Source organism: Rissa tridactyla, chromosome 3 (assembly GCF_028500815.1).
Source record: "Rissa tridactyla isolate bRisTri1 chromosome 3, bRisTri1.patW.cur.20221130, whole genome shotgun sequence".
In the NCBI taxonomy this organism is placed as follows: Eukaryota; Metazoa; Chordata; class Aves; order Charadriiformes; family Laridae; genus Rissa; species Rissa tridactyla.
In genome coordinates, this window is record NC_071468.1 from 9,353,014 (window position 1) to 9,376,816 (window position 23,803).

Consider the following 23,803-nt stretch of genomic DNA (forward strand, 5'->3'; position numbering starts at 1 on the left):
TGCTTGCATTTGGAGAACGTGATGGCAGTAAGCGTGGTGATATTAAAATATACTGAGAAGAGTATACGCACGCGTGTGTTTAGAGACGTGTGCCGGTAAGTCTATGGCTATGTATTCGTGCGTTTTCATATGTGCAATGACCGAAAGTATAGCACCACATTTTTGAAAACTTTTATAAGCCTCTTTCTTATGCTCTTATGGGCTATCATCTTTTTCATTGTAAAATTTTAAGATATGAGTGACTACCAACGTACCAAAGATATATGAGTGACTACCATGGTATCAACTGATACCATGAACGAAATAAACTCACAGAATTTACAGGCAAATCTGTGCCTTTCCTGCAAGTCTGAGGAGAAGGTAGGAAGATCTGGTGTGGCTAGCTGAGCATCCCCTGCTAGCAGCCCCTTTGCGTTGATGGTGAGAGAACCGTAGCCCGGGCTGCCCTCGCTGCAGAGCATCCCTGCGAGGAGGTCCTCCAGCTGCCCAGGCTCCACCGCCTCCGGATGAGGAGGTTGGCAGGATCCCTCTGAGCTCCGCCTGGAATTTCATCCCGGGGAGGCGGTGCGGATGTTGGCCCAGTGGCTAGCTGTGCTCTCGCCATGGCTTCTTGCTTAACAAGCAGGCAGCTGCATTCTGTATCGGGTTCAGTTTTGAGAGCCCTGGGGGTAAAGGTACACCTAGAGGACATTACGGCAATCTAATCCTGAGGTACCGAGGCACACCTCACTGAAACAAGGTCCACAGGGAAAAGAAAAGATTCTCTCCTTCCCTCCTGCGTAGACTCGAAACGTAATTGCTGCGGCTGCGTAAACCTCCAGGAGCAGCCCGACATTTCATGAGAAGGCACAAGGCTTTCGCTCGCTTAACCACGCTGCCGCCTTTATTTTCTGGTTACGGCTCCAAGTAAACATTCCACTATCTGCCGCCTGCGTTTTAGGACCAAATCGTATTATCTGACTTGTCGAGAGGAAGTTGTAGCCGTACAGGAGAGCCATGTGATAAACAGCTCTTCTGATTCCTGCCTGCCTGCCTCACTTATCTCCATCAAGACTATTAATATTTCCAGCATGTAAGCAGTTTCCAACAGCTGTCAAATGCAAACAATAAGCTACCAGAGAAAACTCTTTCTGCTTCTCCCCCAAACTCGATTCCCCCGTTAATACGTGTATGGGGCCCGAAGCTAAAGATGCTGAAGTCCAGGATCAGCCAAAGATTTGGATATTTTTCGGTCTGCTACTGCTACCTAAAATGGATGCGTTATCTTATGAGAGAGAGAGAGAATTTCCAGCTTTTCAAAAATGAAACAAGTTCTACTTAAGATTTTAAAACTATGGAATTCCAATTCATTAAAAAAAAAAATCCTAATTAAAGTCACTTTTCTGTTTCTAAAACATACCAGTTAGCAGAAGTGTTTTAAAAATGTATCATTTACATTTTATTAAATTATTAAAACAGGAGAGACAGGGTATCTCTTAAGGAAAAAAATAAAATAAAATTGAGACATGAGTTATCCTGTAATTCTTTAACCACAAAATCATGCTGTGTAACTTCTAAATACATTTTTCAGGCTCTCTGTGCCTACGTCCTTTGTAAAATGAAGGTAATAATACCTCCCCATTTGTATGGATTTTTCTCTTCTTAAGTATAAAATGTTTGGACAAAGCTATCCTGCTTTGGAAACTAAAAAAAGAAAATAAATAATAAAATAATAGCAAGGTGCTCCCTGCAAAATGGGTGAAGCGCCAGAGCATTCCTCAGCAGGTTTAATTTATTTGTGTGGATATAGCTTATTTGTTTCTCTCTTCGCCGTCTTCTGGTCCTTTAGTTTCCGTTAGGTCATCCAGCCTGCCAGCGAGGGTCTCGCACTTGGAATACGCTGAATAATAGCCACGTGGCTTGGCCATCTGTAAGCGGTGAATTAATCACAAACGCGGGTGGACAATGTCTTTATGTTGCACATTCGGATAAGCTATATTGTGTGACAGCACGCACCAGGTCTGACTTTAATTAAATATTTGGTCCACACATGCTGCAAAAATTAGTGAGTTGTTAATTTTCTCCTTAACCCGACCTGCACCGGTGCAATCTGCAGGCTCCGAGAGAGCGCGCACACACACCCCCACACCCCCCCCTTATGCAGAAGGCAGATGCACAATACGTATAAACCCCGCTAGGAATGGTTTGTGGCTTTCGGGTTTGTAGCTCCGAAACAGCACTGCGTCTCCTAAACGGTCTCTTCTCCTAAGGGATCAGTCACTCCGTCGCTTTTTTTTTTTTCTCTGAAGAATGGGAATTACAAATGCTGACCGCCCAATGCAAAACGGGCCTGGGGTGTAGTTTGTTGTTTTTTTTTTTCTCCACAAAGTTTTGGGGAGGCTTTTAATGCGGTAGAGCATCCGTCTTCGTAAGCCGTCGTTCCTGCAGCTACACGAACGATACCTCTGAAGTGACTGCGTGTTGGCGAAGGGCATCGATCCACAGTCCAGCATCTGGCTTTGTATTATTTGGTCTTTAGTGCCGTTAATACAGAGTTGCGGTTTTCAAAAGTTCTCAAGATTTGCCTGATAAAAGCTGTCAGGAGTTTTACCATCCCTCCCAAAGGCCGGTGTGGGTGACTTCTGACAGTTTTGAAAATGCGACTTCTGCCGTTCACAAACAAGACATTATTAGAATATGGTTTTAGTGGAAAAACACTCAGGCTTTCAAGAGGAGCCTCCCCTTCCCTGTAGCGCACACATGCTGTAACAAAGAGGATAATAAAAGTAAAAGGGGATAGCATTGCTGGTATGTGGCTAACAACAGTAGACCGAGGATAGTATATTATCCCTGTGTGTTCAAGCAGCCAATTTGAAGGAACTGGAAGGCATAAGTAAATGACAAATAATTGAACCTTTGTACCTTTGCCCTTTTTCTAAGATGGCCAAAAGTAACAGCTCATTAGTGGAATTACTGAAATAGGTGCATTTTGTTAGTGTTTGAATAAAATTAGGACTGCAACAAAGCACGGGGGAAGCATTGCTCGGTAACATGTGACCTTTCCTCCAGTTATTTATCCCTTGATGATCACCCCGTTTGTGGAACAAGTCAGATAATTGCAGAACATGAGCATCGGCAGCTGTACATACACTGATAAAATGGGACGGCTGCGGTGTTCTAATGATCTCTCTGAAAAATACGACCTAGGCATTTGTCTTCTGCGGTCGTCGGGCAGCTTTCCTCCTGGACCTGTACGGAGAAGGCTCTGCGTGATGGCAGCTCTCTTCCATAAACTCCTGCTCAGTGCATAGGCGAAGGCAAGACGTGGCCACGCTCCGCTCTTCATGAGGTTCTTCTGAACGTCCATCTCTTCCTGCAGCCTGTGCTGCCTCTGGGAGACCAGTGGATCTTCTTGACCCTCCGCTCCCCGGGCCTCTCACCCATCTTTAATTTTGCAGTCTCCAGGTTGTTCCCTTGGGTGAGTAAGTACTTTGCTGGAGGAGTTGCCCAGAAGATAACTCACCCCACCGCCCTCAGGAGAGAGGGACCTCTACATCTCTCTGCTCTGGGGCGCCGGGAAGGTGACTTTCAGTTGGGCCTGAGCAGCTTCTGTCCCTTGAGGGTGTATCTCAGGATTGGATAGGGAGCTATATGGATTCTTCTCGAGAAAATATGTGCTGAGGCAATCACGCCCCACTAACTTGCTCGCCAAAAACTTGCATAACCGTAGTCCCAGTAGTTCTTGCAATACAGAACTCTTTCAGAAATAGCTTCTCGGTGGTTAAATCTTTGTGTGCCTTGCGGAATGACTTCCCAGTTCGGGCCTCTGCTGCACTAACTGATAGTAGGCAGTTATGTCGTCATTTTAATCAATTGAAATATTTTAATCAAAGCCTTATCAGTACCGTGAAGCATGGAGTACAGCTGCTGAATGGACCTGGGGTACGCGGAGGGCTGTGTGTACAATGCAAAATGTACGGTGCCATTTTTCTAGGCACCATGCGTGTGCGGTTGCGTTGCCACTGGTTTGTGCACCACTGCAGTGTTTCGGTTCTGCTGTGTTAGGAAAACGATCTCAATGAGAACGAAGCTAATAAAAGAGAGGAGGTGCCTTTCTAACTTTTTTTTCTTTATTTTCCCCCCCTCAGTAGAGCAGGTATCTGTACAAACAGGAATACCTGATAGGAGATCATCACAAGTCCTCTACGTTAGAATAAAAATAAAGCTTCAGATAGGGATAAACACGAGTGCCGGTAAAGTACAGAATTGTATTCTATCAGGAAAGTAACCCATTGTTCCTTCACACTCCTACTGCAAAATGATGGGTCTGTAAATGGTACGACGTATCTGCTCCCGGGGGCTTCCCGCAAGGAGGAGGAGGAGTAGTAAATTAAGATGAAAGCTTGTTTTCTGCCTTATTCATAATAAATGCAAAATTCTTCCCTGAAGCACTTGGCATGACTAATGTGCCACATATTCTTGCTCTCCCAGCGCGGCAGGCGGGTGCTTCTGCCAGACTGGTGGTTCGCAGCACACCTTGGGCAACGTGCTACCTAAGAAGCAACGGGAGCCAAGAGCAAGCGCTGGAGCGGGGCTCCGCACAGGAGAGCGCGAGCCGGAGCTTTTTGCCTCGGGGCACCTTCAGTATGATTTTGCTGTTAGGTTACTTGATTTCCATGGAGATGGTTTGAAACCATGTGAAACGTGGCTTTGTTGTTGTTTTCTTTCACTTTCCTCTTTAAAGCAATTCGTGGCGACCGTCTGTGAGGAGACAGATGTATTGCACAGTGCATGTTGGAAAACGCCGCGGCAGGCTGCCGTGTTACTTGAAGCAATTACAGGTTATTTTTTAGTCTGTGTTATGGCGGTATCTGAAGCCCCATCTCCATCAGTCAGGACTGAGATTCTTTTGTAATCCTATGCAAAGACCCGGGCCCCGTGCCGGGAGGAGGGAGGTGGCAGAGCTCCAGACGCGGTGCCGAGGCACTGGGCAAACGCTCCACAAACCAGAAATCCATTTGAAAACCTCTGCGTACCTGTCGGTTCCAGTGAGAGTCACGTCTCCTGTACACCAGGGTGTTCTGGCCTCCGGCCTCCAGCCAGACTGGAAATCCCCCCCTCCAGTCCCCCCAGCGCAGAATTAAAAGGAGGGCTGCCTGTCTGTGCAATTCCGCACTGAGGGGTGGCAGAGCAGAGGAGAATTATGCTGCGGAGAGGATGAGCTCTTGATTTTGGCAGCAGAGCATCATCTGCCCCTTCTGGATAAGGAGGAGGAACAGCAGCCCTGGCACTGGCCGGCTCCGCTCCGCCGAGGGAGAGCATCGAGCCCTGCCTCCCCCCGGCTGCACCACAGACAGATGGCCTTCTCGGGGGCTGACCGCGGGGCGAGGGAGCCAGTCTTCGCTCCCCGCTCGCACCAAACCATCGGTTTGAGTTGGACGGTTATACAGTCAGCCTCGTCTAATACCTGTCTTGCGTGTTACATTGACCAATTTAAGACACGCGTCCCTCTCAGATGATTTGGTGTAAAAAAAGGGCATTAATCTGCGGTTGTTGGCAGGTATAGTTTAATTGCACCTGTTCGATGGAGGATATATGTTACTAAAATTCCCCCAAAAGTTTTCAGTTAAATTTATGCAGTAGTGATAGTCACTAGACCATAAATGATGGCCAAGCCCAATCAAGCATATTGAGTTTCACACTGAAGTTGCCTATCACAACATTTTAAAAGCACAGTAACTCTGTCCTGTTCAGAGCTTACGGAGGACAATTACGTGCATAAAGGTCATCTACCGATACATTTCTGTTAACCTCAATTTTATGATCCCTTCTTTATTCTACTTTGGTAAGTCCCAAACATTTACGTTCTTGTTTGTTTTCAAAACGGCTGTCATGTTGTCAGGAGCAAACGCCTTTTTGTGGAACCATCTTTGGTTCTTATGATACAAGTTAGGAGGATACTGAAATACGTGCAACGGTCAGAAATGACTTGTCAGAGGTTCTTTGCTACTGGAATCTTGAAAGGGCAATCAGTAATACAAAAGCACGCTACAGCCCTGTATTTCCTTTGCCTCAGAGTCTGTCAAGCCTGCCCAAGGAGTCGGCTGTTAGCAAACCAGGTTTTCCTTCTCTTGTCCACACGTTAAATGTGTGATGACCTGTAAACGCACTGGCGAGGGTGGAAAACTCACGTAGATTTGGGAAACGTGCTTTCTTGCATTGAACAATAAGTTCAAAGATTTTCTCTGTCTTCGAGTCTCCGTAGTTGGGTAGAAGAAGGAATTGGCATGTGGACATGTAGACAGCCTTGATGTCTGATGGGGTGGAAAGAGCTGTCTACCTCTATACTTTCAGCTTCTCCACTGGCCAGATGCCCCGAAAGCCCTTCTCAGGGTGGGATTCACATCACAGATGGGAATTGCAATAGGTTCATGCCAACAGTCCGCATTAACTTCCTTGGCAGTCCCTCTGGAGCCGGAGGAACAGTCGTTTCAGTGTGTGTTCTCCATGGATCCGAGCAGTTGGGTTCCAGTCCCGGGACTGCAGCCCCTTGGCATTGGCACGCTACAAACAACGAGCCGTGGAGAGTAGCCAGTCAAGTCTCTCTCTGCCTGTTCACAGAGCCACAAATAATTTTGTCCTTTATTTGCATGGAAAGAATCCTGCGTCAACAAAATATACAGTTGTTCCTGTATATTGGTGAGAGTATATATACATTGCCAAAACGTTTTTGTTTTCTAAAAATTGCGTGGGGAAGGAATTGCTGGCCGTTGCCATCAGCAGTGATGGGTAGCTGATATTTTTGCTTGAGGTTGGCACAGAGTTAAGGTTAATAAGCAAAAGTTCTACATTTTCAGGATCTGTTTGAATAACCGTCTTCTAAATTCCCCCTGTTTCTAAATGCGTAGTTATTTATGGTTTCATACCGTGTGTATGTGCAGAAAGGGAAACGTTGGACGGATCTTGACCCCAGGATGGCTCAGTTCACCTGCAGAACCCACACGGTGAGGACTTGGAAGGCTTTTGAAAGTTTACGTTTTAAACCGTGTGTCTGAAACTGGCTGGGCGTTACAGAGGTTAAATGTGGAAGTGATGCTTGTGGGGCAGAGCCGTGCCCTGGCCGGTACCTGCGTCTCTGGTGAATTTTCAAAAAATTCTTCCTTTTGTCTTTTTTCGATTCTCTATCTGGAAAGAGGTCTGGCATGTGTTTCACCACAGAACTTCACAGATTATCCTACTGCTTGCAATACGAGACGTGGTTTAATGGAAACGGTTAATCTTCGCATTTTCGTGTGTTTTTTTTTTTTTTTCAAAAAGCTTACATTGTATGGTTGCACTCTTAAAATAATTGATAAACTGATAAAAGAGTTATAAAAGCTCGTAGTACTCAAATACTGAGACTTGATTGCTGTTGCAAATTGGGGCTGAATTCCTGCTCTCCCACAGTTATATATGTTGACGGTCACTAATTCACACCTTGTCACGGCTCTACCTCATTTAATACATGAAACGTTTGTGCCCATTCAAAACATTTTGCTCTGGAGTTTTGCCTCGGTAGAAGCGAAATGTAAAATAATGCAGTCGTCGCAGAGGTGGGTCAAATTGCCATACATATTAAAAGAGGCTGCTTTTGATCGGTTCCTTTGAATGCCTGCTATAACTCCATTTATCTGAAGATCTCAGGGGACGCCCCGAACCTTCAGATAAATGGGGGCTTAGTTAATCAGGGAAGCCAGCTGTCCAGCTTCTTCACCGGGGTAGGGTTCAAGATCATAACCCACCCTCGCTGCAGCCAGGCCGTCTTCAGAAAATGATTTGCATGCTTCACTTCGGCAATCTAGCCTTGAGGCTTCTGTGGAAAAGCCAGCCAGGCACTTCAAGCTTTCTCCTGGCCCTGCTCGACCCGGAGCATAGCAATGAGCTGGGAAGGGGAGTTTGCTGGTAAAACGTGTGTTGCGTTTTTTAAAAAGCAGTCGCTTATAGGGCAGTCTGCGCACATTGGCTCGATCTAAATAATGCAACGAGGCTTAGCGTTCACGGGCATCTTTGTGTCAGCTCCGCCATGCTGAAAGCTCACAGGGAGGGAGATGACACAAATTTCACATGAAAAAGATTCAGCTTAACGTTCCAACACGTGTAAGTAAGTAAAATCGCCTCGCCGGTTCTTAAGGATGAAGGCACAGCGCGTTTCCAAGAGCTGCAGTTTTGACAGATCAAGTATTGCGCTAGTGGTTATTATCTGGATGGAAGCGTTCTTACACGGTGATAAATATGAAGCGTCTTGAGGCTGCAGTTGAAAATTACTGTTTCAGGCTGCTCCTGTGCGAACGGTCTTGAAATGCTGAGTCTTCTCCCCCGCCACCTATGCCATATTATTATTCTTAGGGTGTGTTGTGTTGCCTTGGATCCTCAAAATACATTACTTGGGACTGCAAGGTATCTGACAGATGACTGACGTGGTGATGCCAACAGAAGATTCTGACGTCAGCACAATTAAGTAGCAAAACGGTGGTTTTGCTTGCATACAAGAAGCGCAAACTTGGTTAAGTTACAGAACAAAGATTTTGTGTGAGGGATCAGATGGTATTCGTGATGTTGTGCTGCTTTCTTGACCTATATTTACAGGCTAGAGGTGTTTTTCAGAGGGTTCTTTACAGCTTGTGTATGTTCCTAATGCCTTTATTAAAATTCCTAAGCTTTGGTAAAACTTCTGAAAAGTCGACCTTTTTTTTAATTTTTTTTTTTTCTTTTTTAGCGAACCCAAACCGTTTTCCCCAGATACGCGTATGAGTTAAAATAGAGAGAGCAGAGAGTTTAGTTTCATTTCCGCGCAGTGACTGAATGCTTTTTAGATGGGGCTGTCGGTGAAAACGAGTCCGAGCATCTCGCTCGCTGCCCCGTACGGCGGGAGCCGCCGTGCTGCGGTGCTCCCGGTAGTCGTGCTCCTGGGAGAGGCATAAGGAGCACGCTGAGCTGGGAAGGCTGCTGGCGAAGCGGAGCCGGTTTATGCAGCGACCTGCCTCGCCGAGTCGGCGGCGTCTGCACCCACGGCTTTCAGCTTTTTAATCTGCAGGAGCGGCACTGAATTGGGATCTTCCTTGTACGCCGCTAAAGCCGCTCATCGATCTGCGCGGCTCCCTGGACCTTGGCTTAAGCTCAGCTCAGTACGTTATTTTTCGGATGCCCTCTCCTGTAGCTGCCCAGCTGTGTGGCTGAGTGGGTTTTTTTCCCCAGTCTTTTGCGCGGTTGGGGGCATCTTCCATCTCATAAACACGGATGTTACGAGATGCGAAGCTAACCTAGTCCAAACCTGCCCGCTCTTTTTTTTCCGTGCAATATTTAGCGAAATCGGTACAAACTTGCGGTGTGTTAGCAGTTGTTCTGCGCATTGTATGCTTATGTGTTAGATGTGCAAGGTCTTTCATTAAACAGCAGGATATTATTAGGCATAGCATGAAAAGCCTTTATAGTCTCCCTGCCTTGTTTAAAAGCAGGCCCACAAGCAGCCCGGCAGCCTAAAAGGCTGGGCGATGAATCGAGCGCTGATGGCCGGTCGGCAGGCTCAGGTGGTCGTCAGCCGCAAGTTTAGCCGAGGCCTTTCAGTAATTTGTCACGCCTGGGTCTGTTCCCGCTGCGCCAGCACGTGCCAGCTCCGTGTCGGAGGGGGCTGTTGGCCAGACGGCCCTGCAGCCCCCCGCGTCCCGCTGTTCCCGGGGCCGGCGCTCGCCCGGCCGCGCGTCCCCACAGCCCTGGCAACAGCCGAGCGCGCCGCAGAATTAAGCATCTTCATAATGAGAAGTGAATGGCATCCGTCAGTCCCTTTAGAATAGGGCCCAGGCGTGTGCCTCCTCTCCTAGGAAGTTTGGCAGCCTATTCATTAACAAGAGTCATCAGGAGTTCAGCCCATAATAGGGAGGCAGCCCCAAACGCAGGCGGGCTAATGCTTGCGCTATCAGGAATGCGTTCTCCTGGGCTTAGGGAAGAGAGAGAGAAAAACTAGGCAAATAACGCTGTCAGCAGGTGCAAACTCTGAAATGCTGCGTATTGATTTTCTTTCTTCAGGCTTCCACGGGAAGTTTATAAGAAGATTTATCACATCTCGCTCATCCTCTGCTAGCTTTAAAAGCTAAATTCCTTTTTTTTTGTTTTCTTTTTTTCTTTTTTACCCCCATGCCTATAGGAACTTCCATACAATTAGGACGCGCTTTGCTTATTCCCGTTGAGGTAGAACGCTAGACCATCCTGTCCTATTTTTAAGTACCGCTTTACGATGATTTTTTTTTTTTTTAAATACTGTTTCAGAGTGTTTTTGTTATTGTAATGAAAGTCACAAACAGCACTGCAGTATTAATTAGTAATGCTTTTCAATTTTAAATAATCTCACCTGCATTACGTTGTCACTGGTGTTATTCTCGCAGCTTCTAATTTCTAAATCTGAATTGGCCTTTGCCTCCCGCGGAACGGTCTCGCAGGGCTAGAACGCATTTCCCTGTAACAGAAACACAACTGAGGGTCTGGCAACGTTTGTTTTAAAGGAGGAAGCGGAGAATGAGATGTCATACCGGCGCCTGCGAGCGTTAATTCATAAAGTCATACGTGAGGTTCTTCAGCCCATTGTAGATTTGTTTCAGGCGTTATCCTGTTATTGGGAGTGTATGATTCACCTTCTGAGAAAACAGAAGCTGCACACAAAAGGGGAAGATTTGCTTTCTCCGCTGTGAAAAGCTGCCGCAAGCAGGGGTCCTATTAAGACAGCTGGAAAGTTGCTTCAGCTTGTTACGCTTGTAAGTTTTATTGGTGACTGGTTTTTGATTACACATTTGAATGCTGTGTGTTCCAGGTTGCCGAGTTTTAATTAAAAGGCAATAGTCTTGATTTTAGATTGCTTTGTTGTCTGCATTATGCAGGCTATAACGCATGCAGGTTGTGGGGTGAATTTTTCCAAGGGGCGTCATTTATTTAGGATACGTAAGATTACACCTTCCAGCACCTGCCTTAACTATAAACTTCACGCTTTCAGGAGTCGTGTTTATTACGGTTAATTTATTCTAAGAAGCACATACGTATGTGGGGGGGGTTTCTCCTCTGTCCTGTAGCTTGTTTCTCTAAATCTAATCATTTTCCAAACCTGACAGCGTCACTGTGATAGGAACATCGTGTGCCAGGAACTTTCCGTAATGCCACAGCTTGTCTGGTAAAGTTGGGGTTTGGTTTAAAAAATGCTTGCAGTCTCAGGGGGAGGAGGGGGGCTTGTTCTGCCCTGGGTAACTTCAGCAATCTGTCGGATCTCTGGGGTCACTGCTTTTCGTTCGTGAAGCTAAAAGGTATTACCCTTAATTTCAAGCTGTTAAGTGCGTTCACTTCTCATTATTGGCCTCCAGAACCGGTAAGCAGCATTGGGCAGATTTGGTCCCCTCTTTTCCATGGCCGTGTAACACAGCCTGGTTAGCGTCGCTGTGGATGGCGAAGGGCCGGCGTTCCCGGGCGGTGTGTAACAGCATTTAATTCCCTGCACGCATTTCCTTAACCTGGTCATTGCAGTTATGAGGAAAGAGCTCTGTATCTCGAAGCAATAATCCAGAACCATAAAGAAGTAATGACGTTTGAGGATTTTGCCGCTCAGGTCTTTTCTCCCTCTCCCAGCTACTCCCTCGGTGGAACTGGTGAGTCTCCGCGCGTTATTCTTCTCTTTAGCACTAAGAAGCACTTGAGCAGCAGATGTACACCTGTTTTTTGTAGATAAATGCTTGCAAATTTAAGACGACCATTCTTCCCCTGAATCAACTAATGAATATCAAAAGGAATGATGACATTCATTTTAATTTGTTTTGCATCAGAGCTATTCACTCTGCTCCTTTCTTCAGCTATCCTGTTAACCCCCGAATCTAGCAAGGTTAATGAACTTTCTCTCAGTAATGTGCTCCGGTTCATTCAGGAGTGTGGGTTTCTTGCTGAGCTGGGAATATGTTGTTCAAAAGCTATGCCTGAATCGGTGCTTACTTATCGAAAAAGAGTTCCTCGCAGTAGAAGCCGTTGCTACTAATGCTAAATGGGGATTATGCTGCTGAGATACCAGGGTCAGGGATTAATGCAAAAGAAACGTAAGAACGGTGTTCTGTTAGAAAATCCTAGCAGCGTGCGGTACGCTAACCTTTCCCTTAAATATAGATGAGCAAATTTCAGGCTTCCTTCCAACACCTGGCCTGGAACCTGTTTGGGTTTTTTTTTTTAAATATACGTATGGATATGCGTACGTACGTGCTTGTGTGTGTATACACGCGCACATTAACGCTGCTCGTCGTTCATCAGCCCTACTGAGAGATGAAAATGGAATGCTGAACTCTGGATTTATTCCTTAATGTGCCTTATCGAGATTTTAAGTTGGCACGCAGTCAGTAAGATACGAACCGTTACTTTGCTGTTTTAATTGAGTTTATAGAAACGTCTCCTGAAAGGAAGCTTTGACTCTGAAATGCAGATTTCTAGTATCCTCAAGATTTATTTTTCCAGCCTCCGAAAAGTATATGGTCACCGTGTGCTGGACTCTTTAACAAAGATTCCTTAATCCCTTTTCTACGCTCATAGGGTGAAAACTGGCACTTTCTAATTATTCCCTGCTACTCTTTTGGATTGTTTAATAGCTTATTTCAAACCTTTATAAACGTTGCGGGACATCTGCTCTGTTTCTCTTTAGCCTGACTCGTTAGCAAGTATCTTCCATCTAAACCGAAGAGAAATCGAAGGAAGAAATTAAATTTACCAAAAATAAATCACTTACAAATAAAATCAGCCGCGCATCATTGTTTAAACTGTTACTGGCTCCAATCCTCGAGCTTTCAGAGCTTTGTTGGGAGATAAGAGGTATATGCATGTCCTTGCGTTGGTCGCCAGTAGCAGCAGGCAGAAGGCTTTGGAGATAAGCGAGCTGGCAGAAGTAAAGGGGAACCGGTGCTATTTACATAATCGCGCCTCTGCTTCCTGGAGAGGCGTCAAGAAACACAGGGATGGCCTCTATTGATCTTTGTTGAACTGGAATACTAAACAACATTAGAAAAGCTTATAACTTAAAGCTTTGATTAATGTTTTCTACATTAAAAAAGTAGAACAGCTGTGAATTAAATTCTTTTATACGCTCTGCCAAAAGTCTGAGACAAAAAAAAATTATCAGTTTCAATAGAAATGTAGATTTCGTGCCCAGTGTTGTTAGCACTTTGAATCGTTCATCTGTTGACATATCAGCAAATGAAAATGTAGATATATTTATTTTAAATGTTTTGCTCTATGCATAATTGTATCTGGTTTTCACATTCTTCTTACGGCACACGGCGGTCTTATTATAAACAAAATTAGTTCAACAAGCAAGGACAGATTCATTTGAGAATACCATAGCCATACTTTTTAAAGTCGGTGATGTATTTTGTATGCCAATAATATTTAAAATGTTCCCTAATGTCTACTTAAGTTTTCCAGAACACTGTTAAATTGTTAGTACCTGGCTGCGTTTTTACGATCGTGTGATTTTTTTTTTTTTTTTTTTTTTTTTTTTTTTTTAAGAGTAAAACCTGCCCCAGTCGGGTCCTGATTTTCGGACTGCCAAATTTATTTCACACTCACAAAAGAAACTGGAGGCCGGTCCTGACTTCTGGCATCAAAATCTTTGCTTCGGAGAGTCTCCTCACGCTCCCTACCGATTCGCTTGCGTATTTAGTCGAATATTACCAAGAGCGGTGTCAGCCGTTGCCGTTAGGATCTATTTTCCCTCAAACGCCATCCTGGCTCTCAGCACGGAGGCTCAGCCCCTGTTGCCCGCCGCCGCTCGGGCAAGTCCCTGCCCCACGGGCATCTACCTCAGCCCTCCACGTTGCCGCTTTTACGGCGGTTTAAGTTGGCGGGGTGCTAACAAATGTACCGGCAGTGTCCGGAAAGAAATAAAGAACCAGCTCGGGTGCAATTTGACTAAGTTTGCGGCCATCCGTTCATCCCTATTAATGATTAGAAAGGATGAAAAACTGTTCCGGAGCCATCAGTTCCCCTGCCGGCGTGGGCACAGCCGGGGGGCAAGCAGCGCGGTCTCGGGCTGCGAAGGGCGGCCGCTCGGCGTTTCCCAGCGTGCGGCCGGTCCCCTCCGTGCGGCGGGCAGCCAGGCCTCCTCCACGCTTAGGTTATTCACCTGCCCGGTGTCTGCAAAATCAGCCGTCTGTCACTTAAGAAATACAGATGGCATTTTTCTTCAGGTGAAAGGGGAATTTCTGTTCTGAAACAGGGGAAATTAATCACGGAGCAGTAAGTGTACGGAGCTGACACAGGTCTGCGTTCCCCCTTCTCAAGTAACAAGGCAGCTGAAACCGCTAACCCTGCCTGGCTTAAACTTTGCAGGTAAATTTAAGATCAGTTCTCCTCTGATCTTATTCTTGATACCACCTAACTGCAGTCCTGCCATCGCTGCATGTCCGTGTGGGCAATAGAAAGGGTCAACGAGTAAGTACGGTTTTGAATTAAAATTAAGATTGTTTTTAGTAGTTGACAGAGTATAAGAAGGAAATCAAGACCATTAAATGAATCCAGTACGTAGCTGTTAATGGCCCGCATTCTTGGCGTATTAATAACGGTAATCTATTTATTTGAACTAAATGTTTTTATGTTTTCCCATACTGTCTCTAGGGATGCTTCCCCTCGATTCAGGTGAGGTGGGGGTTTCTTGAAGTATGCCCTGGCTTAGTCTCCCGTATCACAGATAGACTCGCTGGTGCTTCATGTTATGCACAGAAATCGTCCAGTTGACCTCCCTTGCTGTTTTTAGGAGTAGAGCCTTAAACTGACTATACGTATCGTCAATAGCCCTGTCTGTCTGAAGGGTTGCAAACGCAGCCTGGTAGGCAGAATGGACATCCCTGAACTCATTTAGGGGATGTGCAGATTAGGAACAAAAGATGAGAATACGGTCCTTTGTTGTTAAACTGGTACATTACATGCTGTATTTTAATTAGGCTGGGTATGAGAGTCAGCCCAGGAAATCCTTCGTAATCCAACACTATTGAATTATTCTTATCCTTTCCCTCTGCAGATTTCTCTCGTTTTAGAGGATGGGGTTTTAAGCTGCTATCTTTTTCTGTTCTTGCTCCCTCAGCCAAAAAGAAAAACAGTTCTTCAACAGAATACTTGTGTGTTCTTTAAAAAAACAAAAAAACAAAAAAACATAAAAATGAAACAGGCACAGATACAAAAGCGTTCCAGCTTCAATTACCTCTGCTGACTAAAAAGCGTTTGTTGTTTTGTGTTGGTTTTTTTGTTTGTTTTTTTTTTTTTTTTTGCCTTGAAGATCAGAAGCCAGAATCGTGTTAACCCTTAGAAAATGGAAGTAGCGGAATAGTCTAGAAAGGAAAAGAGGTAACTTTTCCACCAGAGAAAGATTTACATTTGAAGGGTTCACACTTCCCAGGGTGGATTTCTACTCTGCAGAGAGCCTACAAACCTGCTTTTCGGCAGCGCGGACTTGCAGTTAGTGCTTCAAAGGGTTAATTGAAATGGGCACACTTGACTGCTGAGAGGACTGATCTAATCACTGCCATATCCAAGTGCATCTGTTCACCATGAGGTCATTCTTGTGCATGCTAATGATTTGGAAAATAAAGCATAATGCTTGACGTTATCAGAAAGGATATAGTGTAAATCTTTGCTTTTTTTAGTTGCTAATGGCTATTGTGGAATGAAACGGGGCGGGGGGGGGGGGCAGGCGAAAGCATCTTGGATTATTCCTTTCCATTTTAATTTTTTTTTTAAAGCGTCGTTTTCAGTGGAGTGTCAGGAAAACTGCGCTGGAAAACTCTGACATGTGGTATCTGTTGATAAATGGATTCTTTAATGAATATTATAGCATTGCCCAGGAGCAACACTTGAGTTGAGGAACTATAGACGTTTTCAGCATTCCCTGGTTTTAAAGCCTTGGAAGCCGTGCCTGCTTATTTACATAAAACTGAGATTTTGCAGCCTTTTTGTTGAAAAGGTGACACATGCTTTTCTTTTGTCTCCGGACTTTTACATGCATAAATTTCTTGTAGAAAATACTTGAATGTACAATGCACGAGATTTGGTTTATTTTAAAACACTTTTTGCGAGGTGCCGAGCTTTGTATTTCTCACTTGAAAGCAAAAGGAATATTTCCGATGGCCACATGATTTTAAAATATATTTTTGACAGAAACAAGACAAAACCCGGAGTAACTGTTGTCTTAAACAGACATACTCTTTTTAATGCTAACTGAGCAATGAGTCCTTTTGGGTTTGTTTGGTTTGGTTTTTTCCCTGGGTTTTTTTTTTTTTTTTTTACTCCTTTGTCTATGAATTTTCCCGGAAGATCTGTTTTGTCAGTTGTGTGTACTAGGTAGAATAAAAGTCTCTCCAGGTTCTGTATAATATTTTTGCATATTTTTAGGGAGGCTGGATGGAGCTGGATATTAAAAGGAATACACGTCTGAAAATGGGTAGCTGTGCCGTGATATTACGCGCTGCACACGCAGCACGTGCCAAGTGTTGGGTTTGGTCGATACCACAGTCTTGCCCGAAACGGAAAAATTAGTTTCTAGTAACTGGGACTTAGAAAATTCCAGGCTACCCTGGCAGCTCGGAGCCCAACGCTCAGCTGCTTCCACGGCGAGAAGAGACGGCGCTGGAACCATCTGGCAATCGTTCCCAGGACGCTGCCGGCGAGACACGCTCCGGCTTGAACCTCTGTGCCCGGTCCTTCCTGCTCCAGCACGGCCGTTGCCCTTCGGTGTGGAAGGAAGCGCAAGTCGTTAGCACAGAGCTCGTTAGGAGGTCTGCGTGAACTTAGTAGGTGAGAAGGAAAATGTGCAATCATAGGTGCCAGACGTTGCAGTCGTAGAGGTTGTCCAGGCAGTAAACAAAGAGGAAAAGCTGAGGGAGGTGGAGTGGAGGAGTGGGAAGAGTTACCAAAGGAGGCAGGACTCAAGATGGTTCTTATTTTTTCACCCCCTTCCCTGTGAAGAGCATTCAGGAGGAGTTGCAGGGACCCGGCCTGCTTCCCCTCTCGATGTCATCCAGGTCTTTTTTACAGCTGACCTTCGGCACGCTAGAGCATCTTCCACTGCTGGGTTAGCGCCCCATCCCAGCCGGCTGCTCAGGCTGCCTTCGGAGGGAGCCCGAAGCTGCACAAGCGGATTCAGGAGGTGCTCTTTACCCTTGTGGTCTCAGTTATCAGTGTACGGCTTTCCCGCCCCTCTCCCACGGAGCTACCACCTTGCCTGGACTTTCTGGCCAGCCCAGGAACGTGCCGTGCCTGGCAACTGAACGCTGCACTGGGGCGGCCGTCGCGTGCATGGAACTCCTGACTTGCAACTCGTCATAACCACCTCCATCACTGCCAGCCTCAAAACCCCTAGCTCAGAAATACAGAGGTCTCCCGTCATCATGTTCCTTCCATGGTAGCTACGGGCTCACCTAGGAGCTCGCTGAGGCTCTGTCTGCATCTCGGCGTCGCGAAGAGGCAGAGCCCGGTGGCAGATGGTCCTTTCCTGCTTGGTGAAATTGTCTCTTGGCCCACGGTAGCTGCTTGAGAGCAGAGAATGAAAAGGTGCCAAATGAAATTTTCAATTGAATCAAGCGTAATTACCTGATTTAATGAAGGAGGAAAGTCAGGATGTTCTGCAGAAACCCAAAATTTACCCTTCCTCCCCAGAGATGCCTTTCAGTGAGACACACGGAATAAATCCATTTCATGTTTTCCATTACCTCCTTCCTTCCTTCGCACTTAGGGAAACCCTCATGAGCGTATTCAAATAAGATGACACAGCGATTCTGATCCACCTCCTGCATCTTCTGATGGCAAACCTGAGAAATCACAGTGATTTCTCTGATGACGCATGGATGCCATAAACAAAAGCCTAATTTTGCTGACTGATGAAGCAATGAGGGAGTGGAAGTGCATCCTTCCTCCCACAGGAGCACTTGTTACAGTCGCAAAGGCAAGACTAGAAATTAGAAATACCATTTTTCTTCTTTCAGACTCAGGCAGCGAGTGGAAATCTTTTCCGGGCTGTGGTGTCTTCCTTGTTTCATTAATCTACTTACACGTTTAGCAGTCTGATGAGTTTAAACGCCTTGCCGGTAGTCGTGTACGAAGCAATAAAAAGAAGCTCTCGTGCATCCTCAATACACCATGGGACTGCTCCCCTGCCATGGTCAGAGCCTTTATGTTCTTAAAAAGTCAAAGGTTATGATAGTTTGCATTTTTTCATGAGAGAGGAATACTTTCTTGAATTAGTAAAATTCTTAGCGTCCCTGTAAGGGTTTGAAATGGTCTATTATTGAATAGGGCAAAGTGTGTGCATATATATGTGTATATATGTGTGTGTAGATATATGTATATATATATAAAAATACCATGACTCTATAAAATACCGTGAATCATTAGGTGACATCAGGTCTCTACCTCCTGTAGCTCCTCTGACTTGAACAATCACCTGACGTAAATTTACACCGAGATGACCAGGCCTGGTTCAGAACTGTCAGAATCCCTGCGGAATGGTAAAAGGAAGTTGCACCGTTACTTTGCACAGAGCAGTTTCAGACTGCTTTGGGTGCCAGGGCAGTTTTTCCCTTTGCCCACCACCCTAGGAGGGGGTGCCACCTGGACCTGCCTCCCAAGGCGGTGGAGGTGCTGGCGTTGCTTCTCCCTCAAACCCGGTGTGACCTCAAGATGTAGAGCGGAGAGGGCGTGAGAGCAACATCAGGGCTCTCAGCCTGCGCCCTTTCTTTTTTCCATTTAATTGATTGTCTCAGAGGGAGCCCTCCCAGCGACCATCTCCGGGAGAGGAGGTGGCAAGGGAGGGCTTCCTCCCTCGCAATCAGCGCTGGGATGGGAAAAAAATATTAGCTTGACGGGCCTCTCTCTTCTGCTGGGTGACAGCTCCAGCTGCTCGAGCTGTCAGCTCCAGAGAAAGCTCCAGGCGATGTGGCCCCTTTGCATTTTTCCTCAGCGCTGACGCACGTCAGCCCTGCGGCCGCGGCGGCGGCAGCGGGAGCCGGTGGTGCCGTCCTGCCTCGTCCAGCCGCGGCTGCGCCAGGGAGAAGTAACCACTAACGCTTGCTGTGGTCCCTCTGGCCGGCCGACCGGCGCAGAACTAATTAGCGGCTGCTGCGAGTCACGACTAATTAGAACTTTGATGTGTACATTTAAGGTTTATTTCCCAATCTTTAGAACAATCGAGGCTGGGTACGCGACGGTGTCGAGCGCTCATCACCTGTGCTGGGAGATGAGAGTGCTTTTTTTAGGGTTGTTTCTGCCCCCGATTAACCTATTGTTATAGATTCTTTGTACTGCTTCAGTTGCAGCTTTTCGAGGTACTACTTTTTTTTATTTTTCGTAACCAAACAACAGTGGAGCAAACCTCCTCATTTACCAATGCTTTGGCTGTTGCAGGGCCTCACTTAGGGTCTGATCTGGTCAGGGGAAACAGGTACAAAACCTGCCTTTGGCTTCTGCTGGTCCTGCAAGCGCAGCCGGACCCAGGCAGGCAGGGGTGAGCTGCCCCCTTCCCTCCCCCCAAAGAGCAGCCTTCGTCCCCCTCCAGCCCCCGGCTGCGCCGCCGGCACAGGCTCGGGACGGTCAGCTCCAACGTCCTTCTTCCTTCTGCAGCGTTTCCAGGGGTTTGTGGGGAAGAGGGGCTGTGTGAATTCAGCCGATCGATAGAATGAATTTCCAAATAAAACCGGCAAGTGACGTTTCGTGCCATCACCCGGCTGCCAGCCACAGCGCCCGCCTGTTCTCCCAGGGCGGGACGTCCCCTCTGTCGCTGCGGGGGCCGGACCACGTAGCCTTTGGCGTTGGCTCAAAGATAAATGAAAAGGTGAATGAAAAAAAGATCTCAATGCAGCTTTAAGACAGCTGTCGCTCTTAACAAAGTACGAAATATTTTAACAGCTCATACCAAAGACGGCAAGTCAGACACTGGAGGTGCTCAAGGCCAGGCTGGATGGGGCTTTGAGCAGCCTGGTCTAGTGGGAGGTGTCCCTGCCCAGGGCAGGGGGGTTGGAACGAGATGACCTTTAAGGTCCCTTCCAACCTGAACCATTCCGTGATTCCAAGTCACCAAAGGGCCACGTGGTGTAAGTGCAGTTCCAATTATTTGATCCCCCTACATCCTTACATGCAGTTTGTTGTCGTATCTGCGTTTTGGACCATCGGCATTTGAATATGTGTGGTTTTGCGTGACCGCAGCCAGTGCTTTTTTTTTTAATGATCATTTCTTCAAAACACACTCCCCTGAACGTGCAGGCTCAGGGTGCTGCTTATATTGTATTTTCAGCTGTGTCCTTGCGAGTGGAAAGCAGAACATGTCAAAATGCTGAGCGGATTTACTGCTATGACTCTGGAATTTTATTACCTTCACATTTACTGGGAAAGAAAACAAAGATTTCCACAGGCCTGTCATGGCTGATAGGTTAATTGGGGGTGGGGTGGTGGGGGGGAGGATAGGTCATGGCCTGTGGGAAGGCGTCATGGGTCTTCTCAAGTATAAACCTTCAAAATCCTGAATGGTCACGCGTGTTGTTGTAATCTGTTGTTACATATTTGGGTTACACATTAAGACCCACCTTTCTTGTCTTTTTCTCAGAGGACGCAAACGTTTACCAAGTAAGAGCAATAACCTTGTGCTTAAGTTTGTCAGATCAGTTCCTTCCGGGTCGGCCGAGAGCAACGAGGGAAAAGGAGTCGGCCACCGCAGCGCTGCCGGGTGCCACCGGTCCCCCGGGCGCTGGGTGGGGGGCGGGAGGCCACGGCCATGCTCAGGGAGGGCTTTGTGGGCTTTCACTTGCCCCTTGCTAAAAACGGCTGGGTCTGGAGCAGCGCCCCGGCACGCTGGAGCAGCGCGGAATAGTTCTGCAGAGATGGCGTCAAAAAAAAATAACCCAGAGCTCGTTTCAGCGTTCCGTTGTAGTCCCTTAAACGTGTGCGCGAACGCGGTTAAAGGCTGGAAGGGTTTTCCTGCTTGCGCGTGGGGATGGGGGTGAGGGAAGGGCAGGCGCAGGAGATACCGCCTGGTATTATCTAATCATTTCTGTAGGGAATTCCCACAGCGGCGAATCGCCGTCTTTTCCATGAAATTTTCAGTAGTGTTGTAACACCAAATTGCACCCTTTTTGGTCTTGTAGTTCTTAAAAGCAAACTCCGCCGCTTCGCAGGACATCAGTAAGGATCCCGTATCTTGTAAAGCTGCGCGAGGTACCTGCTTGTCCTCATTAAATGCTGTTGCTGAACACACTGTCAGCTTGAAAAGCTGATTTTCAACCACATTTCAACCACAAAAGCTGATTTTCAACCCACTGTGGCCTTCTGGTGGGTTGGTTGGGTTTGGTTTGGGGAGAAGAAAAAAAACCTCTAACGTTACTGCACCTGTGAGGGAACAGAGGAGCTTTTCCTTTCGGTTTTCTGCATGTGGTGTCCTTGAGGGAGAGGGTTCAGCCACTTTTGGTGAGGAGTTGGACCCCCCAGTAGTTGAGCTGCTTGGTGGCAGCGCCGTGTTGCTCTTGTCCCAGCAGAGGTCCTGCCTGTTCCCTCTACAGAAGTCCAAGAAGATGTTTCACCATCATCAGTACCAATATTGCTGTGCTCGTGTGTATGCTGAAGGGTGGGGGGAGGGAGTTATTTCGGTTCCAGGAGTGTTCGTCTGCTTCACAAAGAGAAGAGAAATTGCTAAAAGATCTTTTTTTTCCTAGAGCACGTGCCCTGGTGGTGTATGGGAAACCCGATGTGTTCTGTTCAGTAGATTTAAAATAAAACAAGCTATCTATCTCCAGCTTTCCCAAAGACAACTCTTCACTTAAAGTGTATTTTTATCTGCATTACTAACTGAATTTTTAATCCCCTCCTGCAAGGAACGTATTTTAAAGGCTTAAGCCCTCATCACGATAAAGCATTTGTACCTGCAGAGGCATCAGGTCCGTCATTCACGTGCGTCTTATTTACGAGCAGGCGTACGACTGCCCGCGGTGTGGTTTTGCACATACAAGTGACCCCACCACAGTTCCTGTGGCCCAATGATGTGTATGTTCTTCACTCGCTGGGGTTTTTTTAACCTCCCTACAGCGTAACAGTGGTTTAGGTCCCTCTGAAGCCTTGAATTTTACCCAGTTTGAAATTGAAAGCCACTGACGGCGTCGGAAGCGTAGCTGATGCAAGAGGCTGCTGAAGTCCCGTGGTACCACATCAGCAAGTCTGGCAAAAGTTGAAGGGAGAGGATTATTCCTTCCAATTTGTGCCAAGATTTCCACCTTCTGTTTTTTCAGTCAACAGAGAGACAGGGGCAAGGAAAAAGTTCTTTACAGTTCTTTACAGAAGGAAGAAGTTCTTTACAGTGAGGGCGGTGAGACCCTGGAACAGGTTGCCCAGAGAGGTGGTGGAGGCCCCATCCCTGGAGACATTCAAGGCCAGGCCTGATGAGGCTCTGAGCAACCTGATCTAGTTGAAGATGTCCCTGCTTACTGCCGGGTGGTTGGACTAGATGACCTTCAAAGGTCCCTTCCAACCCAACACATTCTGTGAATCTATGATTCTATGAAGGAAAAACCCTGTGGGCCCCCGTTTCTCTCCAGGTCGCTCAGGGTATGGAGGTGAATTTTCTGTCATGAGTTGCCCTTACAGCTGGTGCCCACCATTTGCCGTGATGCCCGTGGCTGGTTCCCGCTGTGCTGGGTGCCCAGAGCAGCTGGGCTGACCTTCACGCGAGCGCGACGGGTGTTTTGTTCCTGTATTTATATGATTTTGTGTTCTCTCCCTTTAGATTAGAATATGTAATGGTCTCGTTACGGTAATTGCTGCAGGTAAGAGTGATGCTTCCCGCAGGCCCCGCTGCTGCTGGTGTTGTGCTCCATCACTAACAGCTCTCCTCTTCCTCCTCCTCTTCCTCCTCCTGTGCTCAGCACACGGCCGCGGTGGCTCTGGGGCTCTCGAGTCTGTCTCTGCCTGTCCCTGTCGCCACGGCCCCATCTCCTCCCACTCCCCGCACGCCGAGTCTCGTGGGGCGCCCACCGTCTGCCCGGGCTGCTCCCTCCTGCCACGGTGGGAAAGCATTTTGGTGACGGCTGGGCCCGTTTGCCTGTGTGTTTGTGGCCGGGGCACCACGGGACGGGACTGGGGACAGGGCAGCCACCGGCAACGTGCTGGGGGCAAGCCCTGGCCCTCCGTTGGGAAGCGGCCACAGGAGCTGCATGGCATCACCCCCGTGGCACCGCTCGCCCAGAAACCAAGCAGGAAAGAGGTGCTGGGCAGCTTTTGGTGGATTTCCCCCCCCCCATTTTGCAAATTTCATACGTTTGGCTGAGTTGTAAATTTTAAGCACGACGCTGGTCCACCTCTAAGCCAGAAACTAACATTTTTTATTTGCTACACCACTGGGGAGCTGCCGCTTGTTTTTTTACAACTTGATAATTCCACGTTGCCTGTGCACCCTCTGAAAAAAAAAAACACAGCAAGAAAGGAAAAAAAAAAAACAACAAAACCCCACCCTCCTCCATGTCACTGCAAAAATTAAAAACGAAGCCTCTCACCAGCACCAATACCAATATGACACTGATTTTCCTGGGCACGTGCCGGCGGGCGTGCGCGGCCCCGCGCCTCTGCCGAGCGCAGCTGAGTGAGCGGAGCCCCGTCTCCCAACCAAGTTGCAGGCTCCCCTTGCAAGATGGCCAAGTAATTAGAGTTCGTGCCAGACAGCTTGCAAGTGGAATTATAATATTTGTATGAAAGCCTTTATCTTTTGTGGTTATTACTTGCTCACTCTGCAGCTGCTGTCTCCCTATCAATCAAG

General features: G+C 47.1%; 1 protein-coding gene across 3 annotated transcripts in view; it reads left to right on the forward strand.

Annotated features, from left to right (window-relative positions):
- The window catches only part of RALGAPA2 (Ral GTPase activating protein catalytic subunit alpha 2), a 140,549-nt gene that overhangs the window by 111,487 nt on the left and 5,259 nt on the right, over window positions 1-23,803 (forward strand). For 2 of the 3 annotated variants that reach the window (XR_008465736.1, XM_054197043.1), the window contains exons 39-40: window positions 11,521-11,642; window positions 22,778-22,817. Coding sequence is in view for 1 of the 3 variants with exons in the window: in XM_054197043.1 (XP_054053018.1) it covers window positions 11,521-11,642; window positions 22,778-22,782 (127 nt within the window). In the remaining 2 variants the exon portion in view is untranslated. Of the gene's footprint in view, window positions 1-11,520; window positions 11,643-15,298; window positions 22,818-23,803 lie in introns of all 3 variants that reach the window. The other variant, XR_008465735.1, reaches the window with a different exon arrangement.